A 15,000-nucleotide genomic window follows, 5' to 3' on the forward strand; every position below is an offset into this window, starting at 1 on the left:
GAGAGAGAGAGAGAGAGAGAGAGAGAGAGAGAGAGAGAGAGAAGAGAGAGAGAAGAGAGAGAGAGAGGAGAGAGAGAGAGAGAGAGAGAGAGAGAGAGAGAGAGAGAGAGAGAGAGAGGAGAGGGAGAGAGAGAGAGAGAGAGAGAGAGGGAGAGAGAGAGAGAGAGAGAGAGAGAGAGAGACAGAGAGAGACAGAGAGAGACAGAGAGAGAGAGAGAGAGAGAGAGAGAGAGGGAGAGAGAGAGAGGGAGAGAGAGAGAGAGAGAGAGAGAGAGAAAGTACCTAAGGTTCTACATTTCCTCTCGGTACCGTATGCTTCAGAGGCTGTGACTCACAGGATCACCTTAGCTCCATTGGCGTTGGAGTGTCCATTTAGCTTGCCCTACATCCCTACCTCCCTACTGCCCTACTTCTCTACTGTCCTACTGCCCTACTTCTCTACTGCCCTACTTCCCTACTGCCCTACTTCTCTACTGCCCTACTTCTCTACTGCCCTACTGCCCTACTGCCCTACTTCTCTACTGCCCCACCTCCCTACTGCCCTACTTCTCTACTGCCCCACCCCCCCTACTGCCCTACTTCTCTACTGCCCTACTGCCCCACCCCCCTACTGCCCTACTTCTCTACCGCCCTACTTCCCTACCTCCCTACTGCCCTACTTCCCTACTGCCCTACTTCTCTAATGCCCTACTCACCTACTGCCCCACCCCCCTACTGCCCCACCCCCCCTACTGCCCTACTGCCCTACTTCTCTACTGCCCTACTTCTCTACTGCCCTACTTCTCTACTGCCCTACTCCCCTACTGCCCTACTTCTCTACTGCCCTACTCCCCTACTGCCCTACTGTATTATCACCTGGGTGTGTGCATGGGAATGGATTTGGATAGTTAGGCAATCCAACATACTAGATGATGAATGATTGATCCTGTCAAAAGTAGTAGGTGACTATCTGGCCCAAATGAAAAGGTAGGGCCTCAACCCTCTAACGTGGTTTAGGAGATGGACCCTTAGGAAAAGGTAGGGCCTCAACCCTCTAACGTGGTGTAGGAGATTGACCCTTAGGAAAAGGTAGGGCCTCAACCCTCTAACGTGGTGTAGGAGATTGACCCTTAGGAAAAGGTAGGGCCTCAACCCTCTAACGTGGTGTAGGAGATTGACCCTTAGGAAAAGGTAGGGCCTCAACCCTCTAACGTGGTGTAGGAGATTGACCCTTAGGAAAAGGTAGGGCCTCAACCCTCTAACGTGGTGTAGGAGATTGCCCCTTAGGAAAACTGGGGGGGAGGTCAGAGACATACAGTACATAACAAGTCTCACCAAAGTACTCCTCAGCCGGAGGGTTGTCCATGTCATACAGCATCTTCTTGGTGAGCCTCTCCAGTTCTTCCTCAGGCCTGGCACCGCTGGGAGCCTGCAACACAACACAACGCTGTCATACATTCAACCTCACACAGTCTAACACAGACCCTGGGTCTGAACCTCGCCCTGCGCAATTGGGTCCCGGACTTCTCCACTTCCACAAGGGTGTGTGCTCAGCCCTCTCCTGTTACTCCCTGTTCACCCATGGCTGCGTGGCCACGCACGACTCCAACTCAATCATCAAGTTTGCTGACGACACTACAGTGATAGGCATGATTACCAACAACGACGAGACGGCCTACAGGGAGGAGGTGAGGTTCCCTCGGAGTGTGGTGTCAGGAAAATAACCTCACACTCAACGTCAACAAAACTAAGGAGATGATTGTGGACTTCAGGAAACAGCAGAGGGAACACCCCCCTATCCACATCGATGGAACAGTAGTGGAGAGGGTAGTAAGTTTTAAGTTCCTCGGCATACACATCACGGACGCAACAGCGTCTCTTCAATCCCAGTAGGCGGACACAATCACACACAGTCTAACACAGTCTAACACAGTCACACACAATCACACACAGTCTAACACAGTCACACACAATCACACACAGTCTAACACAGTCACACACAATCACACACAGTCTAACACAGTCACACACAATCACACACAGTCTAACACAGTCTAACACAGTCACACACAATCACACACAGTCACACACAATCACACACAGTCTAACACAGTCACACACAGTCACATACAGTCTAACACAGTCTAACACAGTCACACACAATCACACACAGTCTAACACAGTCACACACAGTCACATACAGTCTAACACAGTCTAACACAGTCACACACAGTCACACACAGTCACACACAGTCTAACACAGTCACACAGTCTAACACAGTCACACACAGTCACACAGTCTAACACAGTCACACACAGTCACACACAGTCACACACAGTCTAACACAGTCACACACAGTCACACACAGTCTAACACAGTCACACACAGTCTAAAACAGTCACACACAGTCTAACACAGTCACACACAGTCACACACAGTCTAACACAGTCACACACAGTCACATACAGTCTAACACAGTCACACACAGTCACACAGTCTAACACAGTCACACACAGTCACACGGTCTAACACAGTCACATACAGTCTAACACAGTCACACACAGTCTAACACAGTCTAACACGATCTAATGAGGTCTAATAATGTCTAACATGGTCTAATGAGGTCTAATAAGGTCTAACATGGTCTAATGAGGTCTAATAAGGTCTAACACGGTCTAATGAGGTCTAACACGGTCTAATGAGGTCTAACACGGTCTAACGTGGTCTAATGAGGTCTAATAAGGTCTAACATGGTCTAATGAGGTCTAACGTGGTCTAATGAGGTCTAACACGGTCTAATGAGGTCTAACACGGTTCTAACGTGGTCTAATGAGGTCTAACGCGGTCTAATGAGGTCTAACACGGTCTAATGAGGTCTAACACGGTCTAACACGGTCTAATGAGGTCTAACACGGTCTAACGTGGTCTAATGAGGTCTAACGCGGTCTAATGAGGTCTAACACGGTCTAACGTGGTCTAATGAGGTCTAATAAGGTCTAACATGGTCTAATGAGGTCTAACGCGGTCTAATGAGGTCTAACACGGTCTAACGAGGTCTAACACGGTCTAACTCGGTCTAACGCGGTCTAACTCGGTCTAACGCGATCTAATGAAGTCTAACACGGTCTAATGAGGTCTAACGCAGTCTAATGAAGTCTAACGTGGTCTAATGAGGTCTAACGTGGTCTAATGAGGTCTAATGAGGTATAATGAGGTCTAACGTGGTCTAATGAGGTCTAATGAGGTATAATGTGGTCTAATGAGGTCTAACGCGGTCTAATGAGGTCTAACACGGTCTAATGAGGTCTAATGAGGTCTAATGAGGTCTAATGAGGTATAACGTGGTCTAATGAGGTCTAACGCGGTCTAATGAGGTCTAACGTGGTCTAATGAGGTCTAACACGGTCTAATGAGGTCTAATGAGGTCTAATGCGGTCTAATGAGGTCTAACGTGGTCTAATGAGGTCTAACACGGTCTAATGAGGTCTAACACGGTCTAATGAGGTCTAACGTGGTCTAATGCGGTCTAACGAGGTCTAAAGCGGTCTAATGAGGTCTAACACGGTCTAATGAGGTCTAATGAGGTCTAACGCGGTCTAATGAGGTCTAACGTGGTCTAATGAGGTCTAACACGGTCTAATGAGGTCTAACACGGTCTAATGAGGTCTAACGAGGTCTAACGTGGTCTAATGAGGTCTAACGCGGTCTAACGTGGTCTAATGAGGTCTAACGCGGTCTAAAGCAGTCTAATGAGGTCTAACACGGTCTAACGTGGTCTAATGAGGTCTAACGCGGTCTAACGTGGTCTAATGAGGTCTAACGCGGTCTAAAGCAGTCTAATGAGGTCTAACACGGTCTAAAGAGGTCTAACGTGGTCTAATGAGGTCTAACACGGTCTAACGTGGTCTAACGCGGTCTAAAGCAGTCTAATGAGGTCTAATGAGGTCTAACAAGGTCTAAAGAGGTCTAACGTGGTCTAATGAGGTCTAACACGGTCTAACACGATCTAACGCGGTCGAATGAGGTCTAATGCGGTCTAACGCGGTCTAATGAGGTCTAACGTGGTCTAATGAGGTCTAACGTGGTCTAATGAGGTCTAACACGGTCTAATGAGGTCTAACGCGGTCTAATGAGGTCTAATGAGGTCTAATGCCGTCTAATGAGGTCTAACGTGGTCTAATGAGGTCTAACGCGGTCTAATGAGGTCTAACGCGGTCTAATGAGGTCTAATGAGGTCTAACGCGGTCTAATGAGGACTAACGTGGTCTAATGAGGTCTAATGAGGTATAACGTGGTCTAATGAGGTATAACGTGGTCTAATGAGGTCTAACGCGGTCTAACATGGTCTAATGAGGTCTAACGCGGTCTAATGAGGTCTAACACGGTCTAATGAGGTCTAACAAGGTCTAAAGAGGTCTAACGTGGTCTAACGCGGTCTAAAGCAGTCTAATGAGGTCTAACAAGGTCTAAAGAGGTCTAACGTGGTCTAATGAGGTCTAACACGGTCTAACACGATCTAATGCGGTCTAACATGGTCTAATGAGGTCTAATGAGGTCTAACAAGGTCTAAAGAGGTCTAACGTGGTCTAATGAGGTTTAACGCGGTCTAACACGATCTAACGCGGTCTAATGAGGTCTAACGCGGTCGAATGAGGTCTAACGCGGTCGAATGAGGTCTAACGCGGTCTAATGAGGTCTAACGCGGTCTAATGAGGTCTAACGTGGTCTAATGAGGTCTAACGCGGTCTAATGAGGTCTAATGCCGTCTAATGAGGTCTAACGCGGTCTAATGAGGTCTAACGTGGTCTAATGAGGTCTAACGCGGTCTAATGAGGTCTAACTGTGCACTCAGGTCCGCCCTAGGTACAGCTGGGACCCTAGCAACACAACACAGGGACCAACATGATGAGTTTAGGTTTCTACTTGTAACAACATAATGTGTCACACCTACTGTACAAAAAACACTGACCCAGTGGACCTACTGCATCCATCCCAGAAGACGATCAGAGGACAATGACCCAATGGTATCAGGTAGGTCCAGTGGTTAGAGTGTTGGACTAGTAACCGAAAGGTTGCAAGTTCAAATCCCAGAGCTGACAAGGTACAAATATGTCGTTCTGCCCCTGAACAAGGCAGTTAACCCACTGTTCCTAGGCCGTCATTGAAAATACGAATTTGTTCTTAACTGACTTGACTAGTTAAATAAAGGTCAAATAAAAAATATAAAAAAATAAACAATTGATTTAAATAGCTTGGTTCTGTAGACACGACATGACCACGAAGTATGTGGACACCTGCACGTCAAACATCTCATTCCAAAATCATGGAGTTGGAGTTGGTCCCTCCTTTGCTGCTATAACAGCCTCCACTCTTCTGGGAAGGCTTTCTACTAGATGTAGGAACATTGCTGCTATAACAGCCTACACTCTTCTGGGAAGGCTTTCCACTAGATGTTGGAACATTGCTGCTATAACAGCCTCCACTCTTCTGGGAAGGCTTTCCACTAGATGTTGGAACATTGCTGCTATAACAGCCTCCACTCTTCTGGGAAGGCTTTCCACTAGATGTTGGAACATTGCTGCTATAACAGCCTCCACTCTTCTGGGAAGGCTTTCCACTAGATGTTGGAACATTGCTGCTATAACAGCCTCCACTCTTCTGGGAAGGTTTTCCACTAGATGTTGGAACATTGCTGCTATAACAGCCTCCACTCTTCTGGGAAGGCTTTCCACTAGATGTTGGAACATTGCTGCTATAACAGCCTCCACTCTTCTGGGAAGGCTTTCCACTAGATGTTGGAACATTGCTGCTATAACAGCCTCCACTCTTCTGGGAAGGCTTTCCACTAGATGTTGGAACATTGCTGCTATAACAGCCTCCACTCTTCTGGGAAGGCTTTCCACTAGATGTTGGAACATTGCTGCTATAACAGCCTCCACTCTTCTGGGAAGGCTTTCCACTAGATGTTGGAACATTGCTGCTATAACAGCCTCCACTCTTCTGGGAAGGCTTTCCACTAGATGTTGGAACATTGCTGCTATAACAGCCTCCAATCTTCTGGGAAGACTTTCCACTAGATGTGGGAACATTGCTGCTATAACAGCCTCCACTCTTCTGGGAAGACTTTCCACTAGATGTGGGAACATTGCTGCTATAACAGCCTCCACTCTTCTGGGAAGGCTTTCCACTAGATGTGGGAACATTGCTGCTATAACAGCCTCCACTCTTCTGGGAAGACTTTCCACTAGATGTGGGAACATTGCTGCTATAACAGCCTCCACTCTTCTGGGAAGACTTTCCACTAGATGTAGGAACATTGCTGCTATAACAGCCTCCACTCTTCTGGGACGACTTTCCACTAGATGTTGGAACATTGCTGCGGGGACTTGCTTCCATTCAGCCACAAGAGCATTAGTGATGTCGGGACCAACATCACTAAACACTATGGGTGACAGGGCTTCACAGCTGTGGAACACACTTCCAGACACTATTAGGGCTGGAGAGTCTCTATCCTCCTTTAAAACACAGCTAAAGACTGATCTGTTCAGAAGAGCTTTAAAAATGACCTTTTGTTAATACTGTTCTCCAGATCGGATGTATATATATATATATATATATTTGTGAGAAAAGCGCTTTACAAATTCAATTAATTATTATTGTTATTTATCAGCTTGTACCCATGGCGTGCTTCCCATCCCACAGCGTTACAATGCCCCCCCCCTCCCCGTTCAATAGATCTCTTTATCTCTTCTACCCTCGCCTCCAGACACACACAGAGGAGCAGCTGTGGTCAAACCACTGATTTATACACAATGAAAATAGTTGAGATATTGAGTTTCTCTGGACCTTAGACCAAATTGCAAAGCCAAAATAACTGCTTTAAAAACTCCCCAGCCCCTCATGAACGAGAGGTGAGCAGTAGGTGACAAGTACAGTGCCTTGCGAAAGTATTCGGCCCCCTTGAACTTTGCGACCTTTTGCCACATTTCAGGCTTCAAACATAAAGATATAAAACTGTATTTTTTTGTGAAGAATCAACAACAAGTGGGACATAATCATGAAGTGGAACGACATTTATTGGATATTTCAAACTTTTTGAACAAATCAAAAACTGAAAAATTGGGCGTGCAAAATTATTCAGCCCCTTTACTTTCAGTGCAGCAAACTCTCTCCAGAAGTTCAGTGAGGATCTCTGAATGATCCAATGTTGACCTAAATGACTAATGATGATAAATACAATCCACCTGTGTGTAATCAAGTCTCCGTATAAATGCACCTGCACTGTGATAGTCTCAGAGGTCCGTTAAAAGTGCAGAGAGCATCATGAAGAACAAGGAACACACCAGGCAGGTCCGAGATACTGTTGTGAAGAAGTTTAAAGCCGGATTTGGATACAAAAAGATTCTCCAAGCTTTAAACATCCCAAGGAGCACTGTGCAAGCGATTATATTGAAATGGAAGGAGTATCAGACCACTGCAAATCTACCAAGACCTGGCCGTCCCTCTAAACTTTCAGCTCATACAAGGAGAAGACTGATCAGAGATGCAGCCAAGAGGCCCATGATCACTCTGGATGAACTGCAGAGATCTACAGCTGAGGTGGGAGACTCTGTCCATAGGACAACAATCAGTCGTATATTGCACAAATCTGGCCTTTATGGAAGAGTGGCAAGAAGTAAGCCATTTCTTAAAGATATCCATAAAAAGTGTAGTTTAAAGTTTGCCACAAGCCACCTGGGAGACACCTGGGAGACACACCAAACATGTGGAAGAAGGTGCTCTGGTCAGATGAAACCAAAATTGAACTTTTTGGCAACAATGCAAAACGTTATGTTTGGCGTAAAAGCAACACAGCTCATCACCCTGAACACACCATCCTCACTGTCAAACATGGTGGTGGCAGCATCATGGTTTGGGCCTGCTTTTCTTCAGCAGGGACAGGGAAGATGGTTAAAATTGATGGGAAGATGGATGGAGCCAAATACAGGACCATTCTGGAAGAAAACCTGATGGAGTCTGCAAAAGACCTGAGACTGGGACGGAGATTTGTCTTCCAACAAGACAATGATCCAAAACATAAAGCAAAATCTACAATGGAATGGTTCAAAAATAAACATATCCAGGTGTTAGAATGGCCAAGTCAAAGTCCAGACCTGAATCCAATCGAGAATCTGTGGAAAGAACTGAAAACTGCTGTTCACAAATGCTCTCCATCCAACCTCACTGAGCTCGAGCTGTTTTGCAAGGAGGAATGGGAAAAAATTCCAGTCTCTCGATGTGCAAAACTGATAGAGACATACCCCAAGCGACTTACAGCTGTAATCGCAGCAAAGGGTGGCGCTACAAAGTATTAACTTAAGGGGGCTGAATAATTTTGCACGCCCAATTTTTCAGTTTTTGATTTGTTAAAAAAGTTTGAAATATCCAATAAATGTCATTCCACTTCATGATTGTGTCCCACTTGTTGTAGATTCTTCATAAAAAAATACAGTTTTATATCTTTATGTTTGAAGCCTGAAATGTGGCAAAAGGTCGCAAAGTTCAAGGGGGCCGAATACTTTCGCAAGGCACTGTATCCTCAACGCCCTGATGAAGGTTGCTAGGGCAACGCCCTGATGAAGGTTGTTAGGACAACGCCCTGATGAAGGTTGTTAGGGAAATGCCCTGAAGAAGGTTGTTAGGGCAATGCCCTGATGAAGGTTGTTAGGGAAACGCCCTGAAGAAGGTTGTTAGGGCAACGCCCTGATGAAGGTTGCTAGGGCAATGCCCTGATGAAGGTTGCTAGGGCAATGCCCTGATGAAGGTTGCTAGGGAAACGCCCTGATGAAGGTTGTTTGGGCTACGCCCCGATGAAAGATGTTAGGGCAACTCCCTGATGAAAGTTGCTAGGGCAACTCCCTGATGAAGGTTGTTAGGGAAACGCCCTGATGAAGGTTGCTAGGGCAACTCCCTGATGAAGGTTGCTAGGGCAACGCCCTGATGAAGGTTGTTTGAAAACACAACATGCTGTTCTGTTAAAGCATCCTGAAGGCTGTTGTGTCTGTTGGGTGTTTAACTTGCTAATGATATACATCTCTGGGTGTTTTAGTGAAGAGGAATCTGACCCTGGGCCTGTGGCCTCTGGTGGCCCCTACAACCCTAAGGGTGACGCTGTGTGTACAGGATGCATGATGGGTCTGTACAGGAACACAAGTCATGTGGAAACAGCACTCTGACCAGTCTGTTGCATTTGAAAAATGATACAGTTAAAATCTCATTTTTAGCCTTTACGTCTTTAATACTAAGCTGGCAGTAGCCATTTGCTCCCATCTACGACTAAGGGCAGTTTTGGGTAATAAATAAATAAAATAATAATAATAAAATAAATAAAATAAAATAAAAATAAAAGCCTAAATTGTAACGTAGTGGCTGTAACATGACACAGTATACATGTCATCACAGCTCAGTCCTTCACAGCTCTGGGTTTTGACTGACAGACGTCCTGAACTTGAGCACCAAGTTGCCCCCGTCCCTCTCGTTGATTGGCCATCTTGTCTGAGTGAGGGAAAGGTTGTAAATTAAAGAGGACTTGATGTACATTGCCTTCTGGAAAGTATTCAGACCCCTTGACTTTTTCCAAATTTTGTTATGTTCCAGCCTTATTCTAAAATTGATTAAATTAAATAAATCTCAGCAATCTACACACAATACCCTATAATGACAAAGTGAAAACTGGTTTTTAGACATTTTTACATAAGTATTCAGACAGGGGGTACTGGTACAGAGTCAATGTGGAGGCTATATACAGGGGGTACCGGTACAGAGTCAGTGTGGAGGCTATATACAGGGTGTTACGGTACAGAGTCAATGTGGAGGCTATATACAGGGGGTACAGGTACAGAGTCAATGTGGAGGCTATATACAGGGGGTACCGGCACAGAGTCAATGTGGAGGCTATATACAGGGGGTACAGGTACAGAGTCAATGTGGAGGCTATATACAGGGGGTACCGGTACAGAGTCAATGTGGAGGCTATATACAGGGGGTACCGGTACAGAGTCAATGTGGAGGCTATATACAGGGGGTACCGGTACAGAGTCAGTGTGGAGGCTATATACAGGGTGTTACGGTACAGAGTCAATGTGGAGGCTATATACAGGGGGTACAGGTACAGAGTCAATGTGGAGGCTATATACAGGGGGTACCGGCACAGAGTCAATGTGGAGGCTATATACAGGGGGTACAGGTACAGAGTCAATGTGGAGGCTATATACAGGGGGTACCGGTACAGAGTCAATGTGGAGGCTATATACAGGGGGTACCGGTACAGAGTCAATGTGGAGGATATATACAGGGGGTACCGGTACAGAGTCAATGTGGAGGCTATATACAGGGGGTACCGGTACAGAGTCAATGTGGAGGCTATATACAGGGTGTTACGGTACAGAGTCAATGTGGAGGCTATATACAGGGGTACCGGTACAGAGTCAATGTGGAGGCTATATACAGGGGGTACCGGTACAGAGTCAATGTGGAGGCTATATACAGGGGGTACCGGTACAGAGTCAATGTGGAGGCTAAATACAGGGTGTTACGGTACAGAGTCAATGTGGAGGCTATATACAGGGGGTACCGGTACAGAGTCAATGTGGAGGCTAAATACAGGGTGTTACGGTACAGAGTCAATGTGGAGGCTATATACAGGGGGTACCGGTACAGAGTCAATGTGGAGGCTATATACAGGGTATTACGGTACAGAGTCAATGTGGAGGCTATATACAGGGTGTTACGGTACAGAGTCAATGTGGAGGCTATATACAGGGTGTTACGGTACAGAGTCAATGTGGAGGCTATATACAGGGGGTACCGGTACAGAGTCAATGTGGAGGCTATATACAGGGGGTACCGGTACAGAGTCAATGTGGAGGCTATATACAGGGGGTACCGGTACAGAGTCAATGTGGAGGCTAAATACAGGGTGTTACGGTACAGAGTCAATGTGGAGGCTATATACAGGGGGTACCGGTACAGAGTCAATGTGGAGGCTAAATACAGGGTGTTACGGTACAGAGTCAATGTGGAGGCTATATACAGGGGGTACCGGTACAGAGTCAATGTGGAGGCTATATACAGGGTGTTACGGTACATAGTCAATGTGGAGGCTATATACAGGGGGTACCGGTACAGAGTCAACGTGGAGGCCATATACAGGGTGTTACGGTACAGAGTCAATGTGGAGGCTATATACAGGGTGTTACGGTACAGAGTCAATGTGGAGGCTATATACAGGGGGTACCGGTACAGAGTCAATGTGGAGGCCATATACAGGGTGTTACGGTACAGAGTCAATGTGGAGGCTATATACAGGGTGTTACGGTACAGAGTCAATGTGGAGGCTATATACAGGGGGTACCGGTACAGAGTCAATGTGGAGGCTATATACAGGGGGTACCGGTACAGAGTCAATGTGGAGGCTATATACAGGGGGTACCGGTACAGAGTCAATGTGGAGGCTATATACAGGGGGTACCGGTACAGAGTCAATGTGGAGGCTATATACAGGGGGTACTGGTACAGAGTCAATGTGGAGGCTATATACAGGGGGTACCGGTACAGAGTCATTGTGGAGGCTATATACAGGGGGGTACCGGTACAGAGTCAATGTGGAGGCTATATACAGGGGGTACCGGTGCAGAGTCAATGTGGAGGCTATATACAGGGGGTACCGGTACAGAGTCAACTTGGAGGCTATATACAGGGTGTTCCGGTACAGAGTCAATATGGAGGCTATATAAAGGGGGTACCGGTACAGAGTCAATGTGGAGGCTATATACAGGGGGTACCGGTACAGAGTCAATGTGGAGGCTATTTACAGGGTATTACGGTACAGAGTCAATGTGGAGGCTATATACAGGGTGTTACGGTACAGAGTCAATGTGGAGGCTATATACAGGGTGTTACGGTACAGAGTCAATGTCTAGGCTATATACAGGGTGTTACCGTACAGAGTCAATGTGGAGGCTATATACAGGGTGTTACGGTACAGAGTCAATGTGGAGGCTATATACAGGGGATACCAGTACAGAGTCAATGTGGAGGCTATATACAGGGGGTACCGGTACAGAGTCAACTTGGAGGCTATATACAGGGTATTACGGTACAGAGTCAATGTGGAGGCTATATACAGGGGGTACCGGTACAGAGTCAATGTGGAGGCTATATACAGGGGTTACCGGTACAGAGTCAATGTGGAGGCTATATACAGGGGGGTACCAGTACAGAGTCAATGTGGAGGCTATATACAGGGGGTACCGGTACAGAGTCAATGTGGAGGATATATACAGGGTGTTACGGTACAGAGTCAATGTGGAGGCTATATACAGGGGTACCGGTACAGAGTCAGTGTGGAGGCTATATACAGGGTGTTACGGTACAGAGTCAATGTGGAGGCTATATACAGGGGGTACAGGTACAGAGTCAATGTGGAGGCTATATACAGGGGGTACCGGCACAGAGTCAATGTGGAGGCTATATACAGGGGGTACAGGTACAGAGTCAATGTGGAGGCTATATACAGGGGGGTACCGGTACAGAGTCAATGTGGAGGCTATATACAGGGGGGTACCGTACAGAGTCAATGTGGAGGATATATACAGGGGGTACCGGTACAGAGTCAATGTGGAGGCTATATACAGGGGGTACCGGTACAGAGTCAATGTGGAGGCTATATACAGGGTGTTACGGTACAGAGTCAATGTGGAGGCTATATACAGGGGGTACCGGTACAGAGTCAATGTGGAGGCTAAATACAGGGTGTTACGGTACAGAGTCAATGTGGAGGCTATATACAGGGGGTACCGGTACAGAGTCAATGTGGAGGCTATATACAGGGTGTTACGGTACATAGTCAATGTGGAGGCTATATACAGGGGGTACCGGTACAGAGTCAACGTGGAGGCCATATACAGGGTGTTACGGTACAGAGTCAATGTGGAGGCTATATACAGGGGGTACCGGTACAGAGTCAATGTGGAGGCCATATACAGGGTGTTACGGTACAGAGTCAATGTGGAGGCTATATACAGGGTGTTACGGTACAGAGTCAATGTGGAGACTATATACAGGGGGTACCGGTACAGAGTCAATGTGGAGGCTATATACAGGGGGTACCGGTACAGAGTCAATGTGGAGGCTATATACAGGGGGTACCGGTACAGAGTAAATGTGGAGGCTATATACAGGGGGTACCGGTACAGAGTCAATGTGGAGGCTATATACAGGGGGTACCGGTACAGAGTCAATGTGGAGGCTATATACAGGGGGTACTGGTACAGAGTCAATGTGGAGGCTATATACAGGGGGTACCGGTACAGAGTCATTGTGGAGGCTATATACAGGGGGGTACCGGTACAGAGTCAATGTGGAGGCTATATACAGGGGGTACCGGTGCAGAGTCAATGTGGAGGCTATATACAGGGGGTACCGGTACAGAGTCAACTTGGAGGCTATATACAGGGTGTTCCGGTACAGAGTCAATATGGAGGCTATATAAAGGGGGTACCGGTACAGAGTCAATGTGGAGGCTATATACAGGGGGTACCGGTACAGAGTCAATGTGGAGGCTATTTACAGGGTATTACGGTACAGAGTCAATGTGGAGGCTATATACAGGGTGTTACGGTACAGAGTCAATGTGGAGGCTATATACAGGGTGTTACGGTACAGAGTCAATGTCTAGGCTATATACAGGGTGTTACCGTACAGAGTCAATGTGGAGGCTATATACAGGGTGTTACGGTACAGAGTCAATGTGGAGGCTATATACAGGGGATGCCAGTACAGAGTCAATGTGGAGGCTATATACAGGGGGTACCGGTACAGATTCAACTTGGAGGCTATATACAGGGTATTACGGTATAGAGTCAATGTGGAGGCTATATACAGGGTGTTACGGTACAGAGTCAATGTGGAGGCTATATACAGGGTGTTACGGTACAGAGTCAATGTGGAGGCTATATACAGGGTGTTACGGTACAGAGTCAATGTGGAGGCTATATACAGGGTGTTACGGTACAGAGTCAATGTGGAGGCTATATACAGGGTGTTACGGTACAGAGTCAATGTATAGGCTATATACAGGGTGTTACCGTACAGAGTCAATGTGGAGGCTATATACAGGGTGTTACGGTACAGAGTCAATGTGGAGGCTATATACAGGGTGTTACGGTACAGAGTCAATGTGGAGGCTATATACAGGGTGTTACCGTACAGAGTCAATGTGGAGGCTATATACAGGGTGTTACGGTACAGAGTCAATGTGGAGGCTATATACAGGGTGTTACGGTACAGAGTCAATGTGGAGGCTATATACAGGGTGTTACGGTACAGAGTTAATATGGAGGCTATATACAGGGGATACCAGTACAGAGTCAATGTGGAGGCTATATACAGGGGATACCAGTACAGAGTCAATGTGGAGGCTATATACAGGGGATACCAGTACAGAGTCAATGTGGAGGCTATATACAGGGGATACCAGTACAGAGTCAATGTGGAGGCTATATACAGGGGGTACCGGTACAGAGTCAATGTGGAGGCTATATACAGGGGGTACCAGTACAGAGTCAATGTGTGGGGGCACCGGTTAGTTGAGGTAATATGTAGGTAGAGTTAAAGTGCATAGATGATAACAACATAGAGTAGCAGCAGCGTAAAAGAGGGGGGACAATGCAAGTAGTCTGGGTAGCCATTCAAGTAGATGTTCAGGAGTCTTATGGCTTGGGGTAGAAACTGTTAAGAAGCCTTTTGGACCTAGACTTGGCGCTCCGGTACCACTTCCCGAGCGGTAGCAAAGAGAACAGTCCATGACAATTTTTATTGCCTTCCTATGACACCACCTGGTATAGAAGTCCTGGACTGCAGGAAGCCCCGGTGATGTACTGGGCCGTACGTACTACCCTCTGTAGCGCCTTGCGGTTGGAGGCCCGAGCAGTTGCCATACCAGGCGGTGATGCAACCGGTCATATTCAGAGTCAACATTT

General features: G+C 46.8%; 1 protein-coding gene across 3 annotated transcripts in view; it reads right to left on the reverse strand.

The window, feature by feature from the left end:
- lpp (LIM domain containing preferred translocation partner in lipoma) overlaps window positions 1–15,000 on the reverse strand; it is a 392,743-nt gene that overhangs the window by 131,103 nt on the left and 246,640 nt on the right. For all 3 annotated transcript variants that reach the window (XM_031822309.1, XM_031822310.1, XM_031822311.1), the window contains one exon: window positions 1,315–1,408. In XM_031822309.1, coding sequence (XP_031678169.1) covers window positions 1,315–1,408 — 94 coding nt within the window. The remainder of the gene's footprint in view (window positions 1–1,314; window positions 1,409–15,000) is intronic.

The sequence above is a fragment of the Oncorhynchus kisutch genome, linkage group LG4 (genome assembly GCF_002021735.2).
Source record: "Oncorhynchus kisutch isolate 150728-3 linkage group LG4, Okis_V2, whole genome shotgun sequence".
Lineage (NCBI taxonomy): Eukaryota > Metazoa > Chordata > Actinopteri > Salmoniformes > Salmonidae > Oncorhynchus > Oncorhynchus kisutch.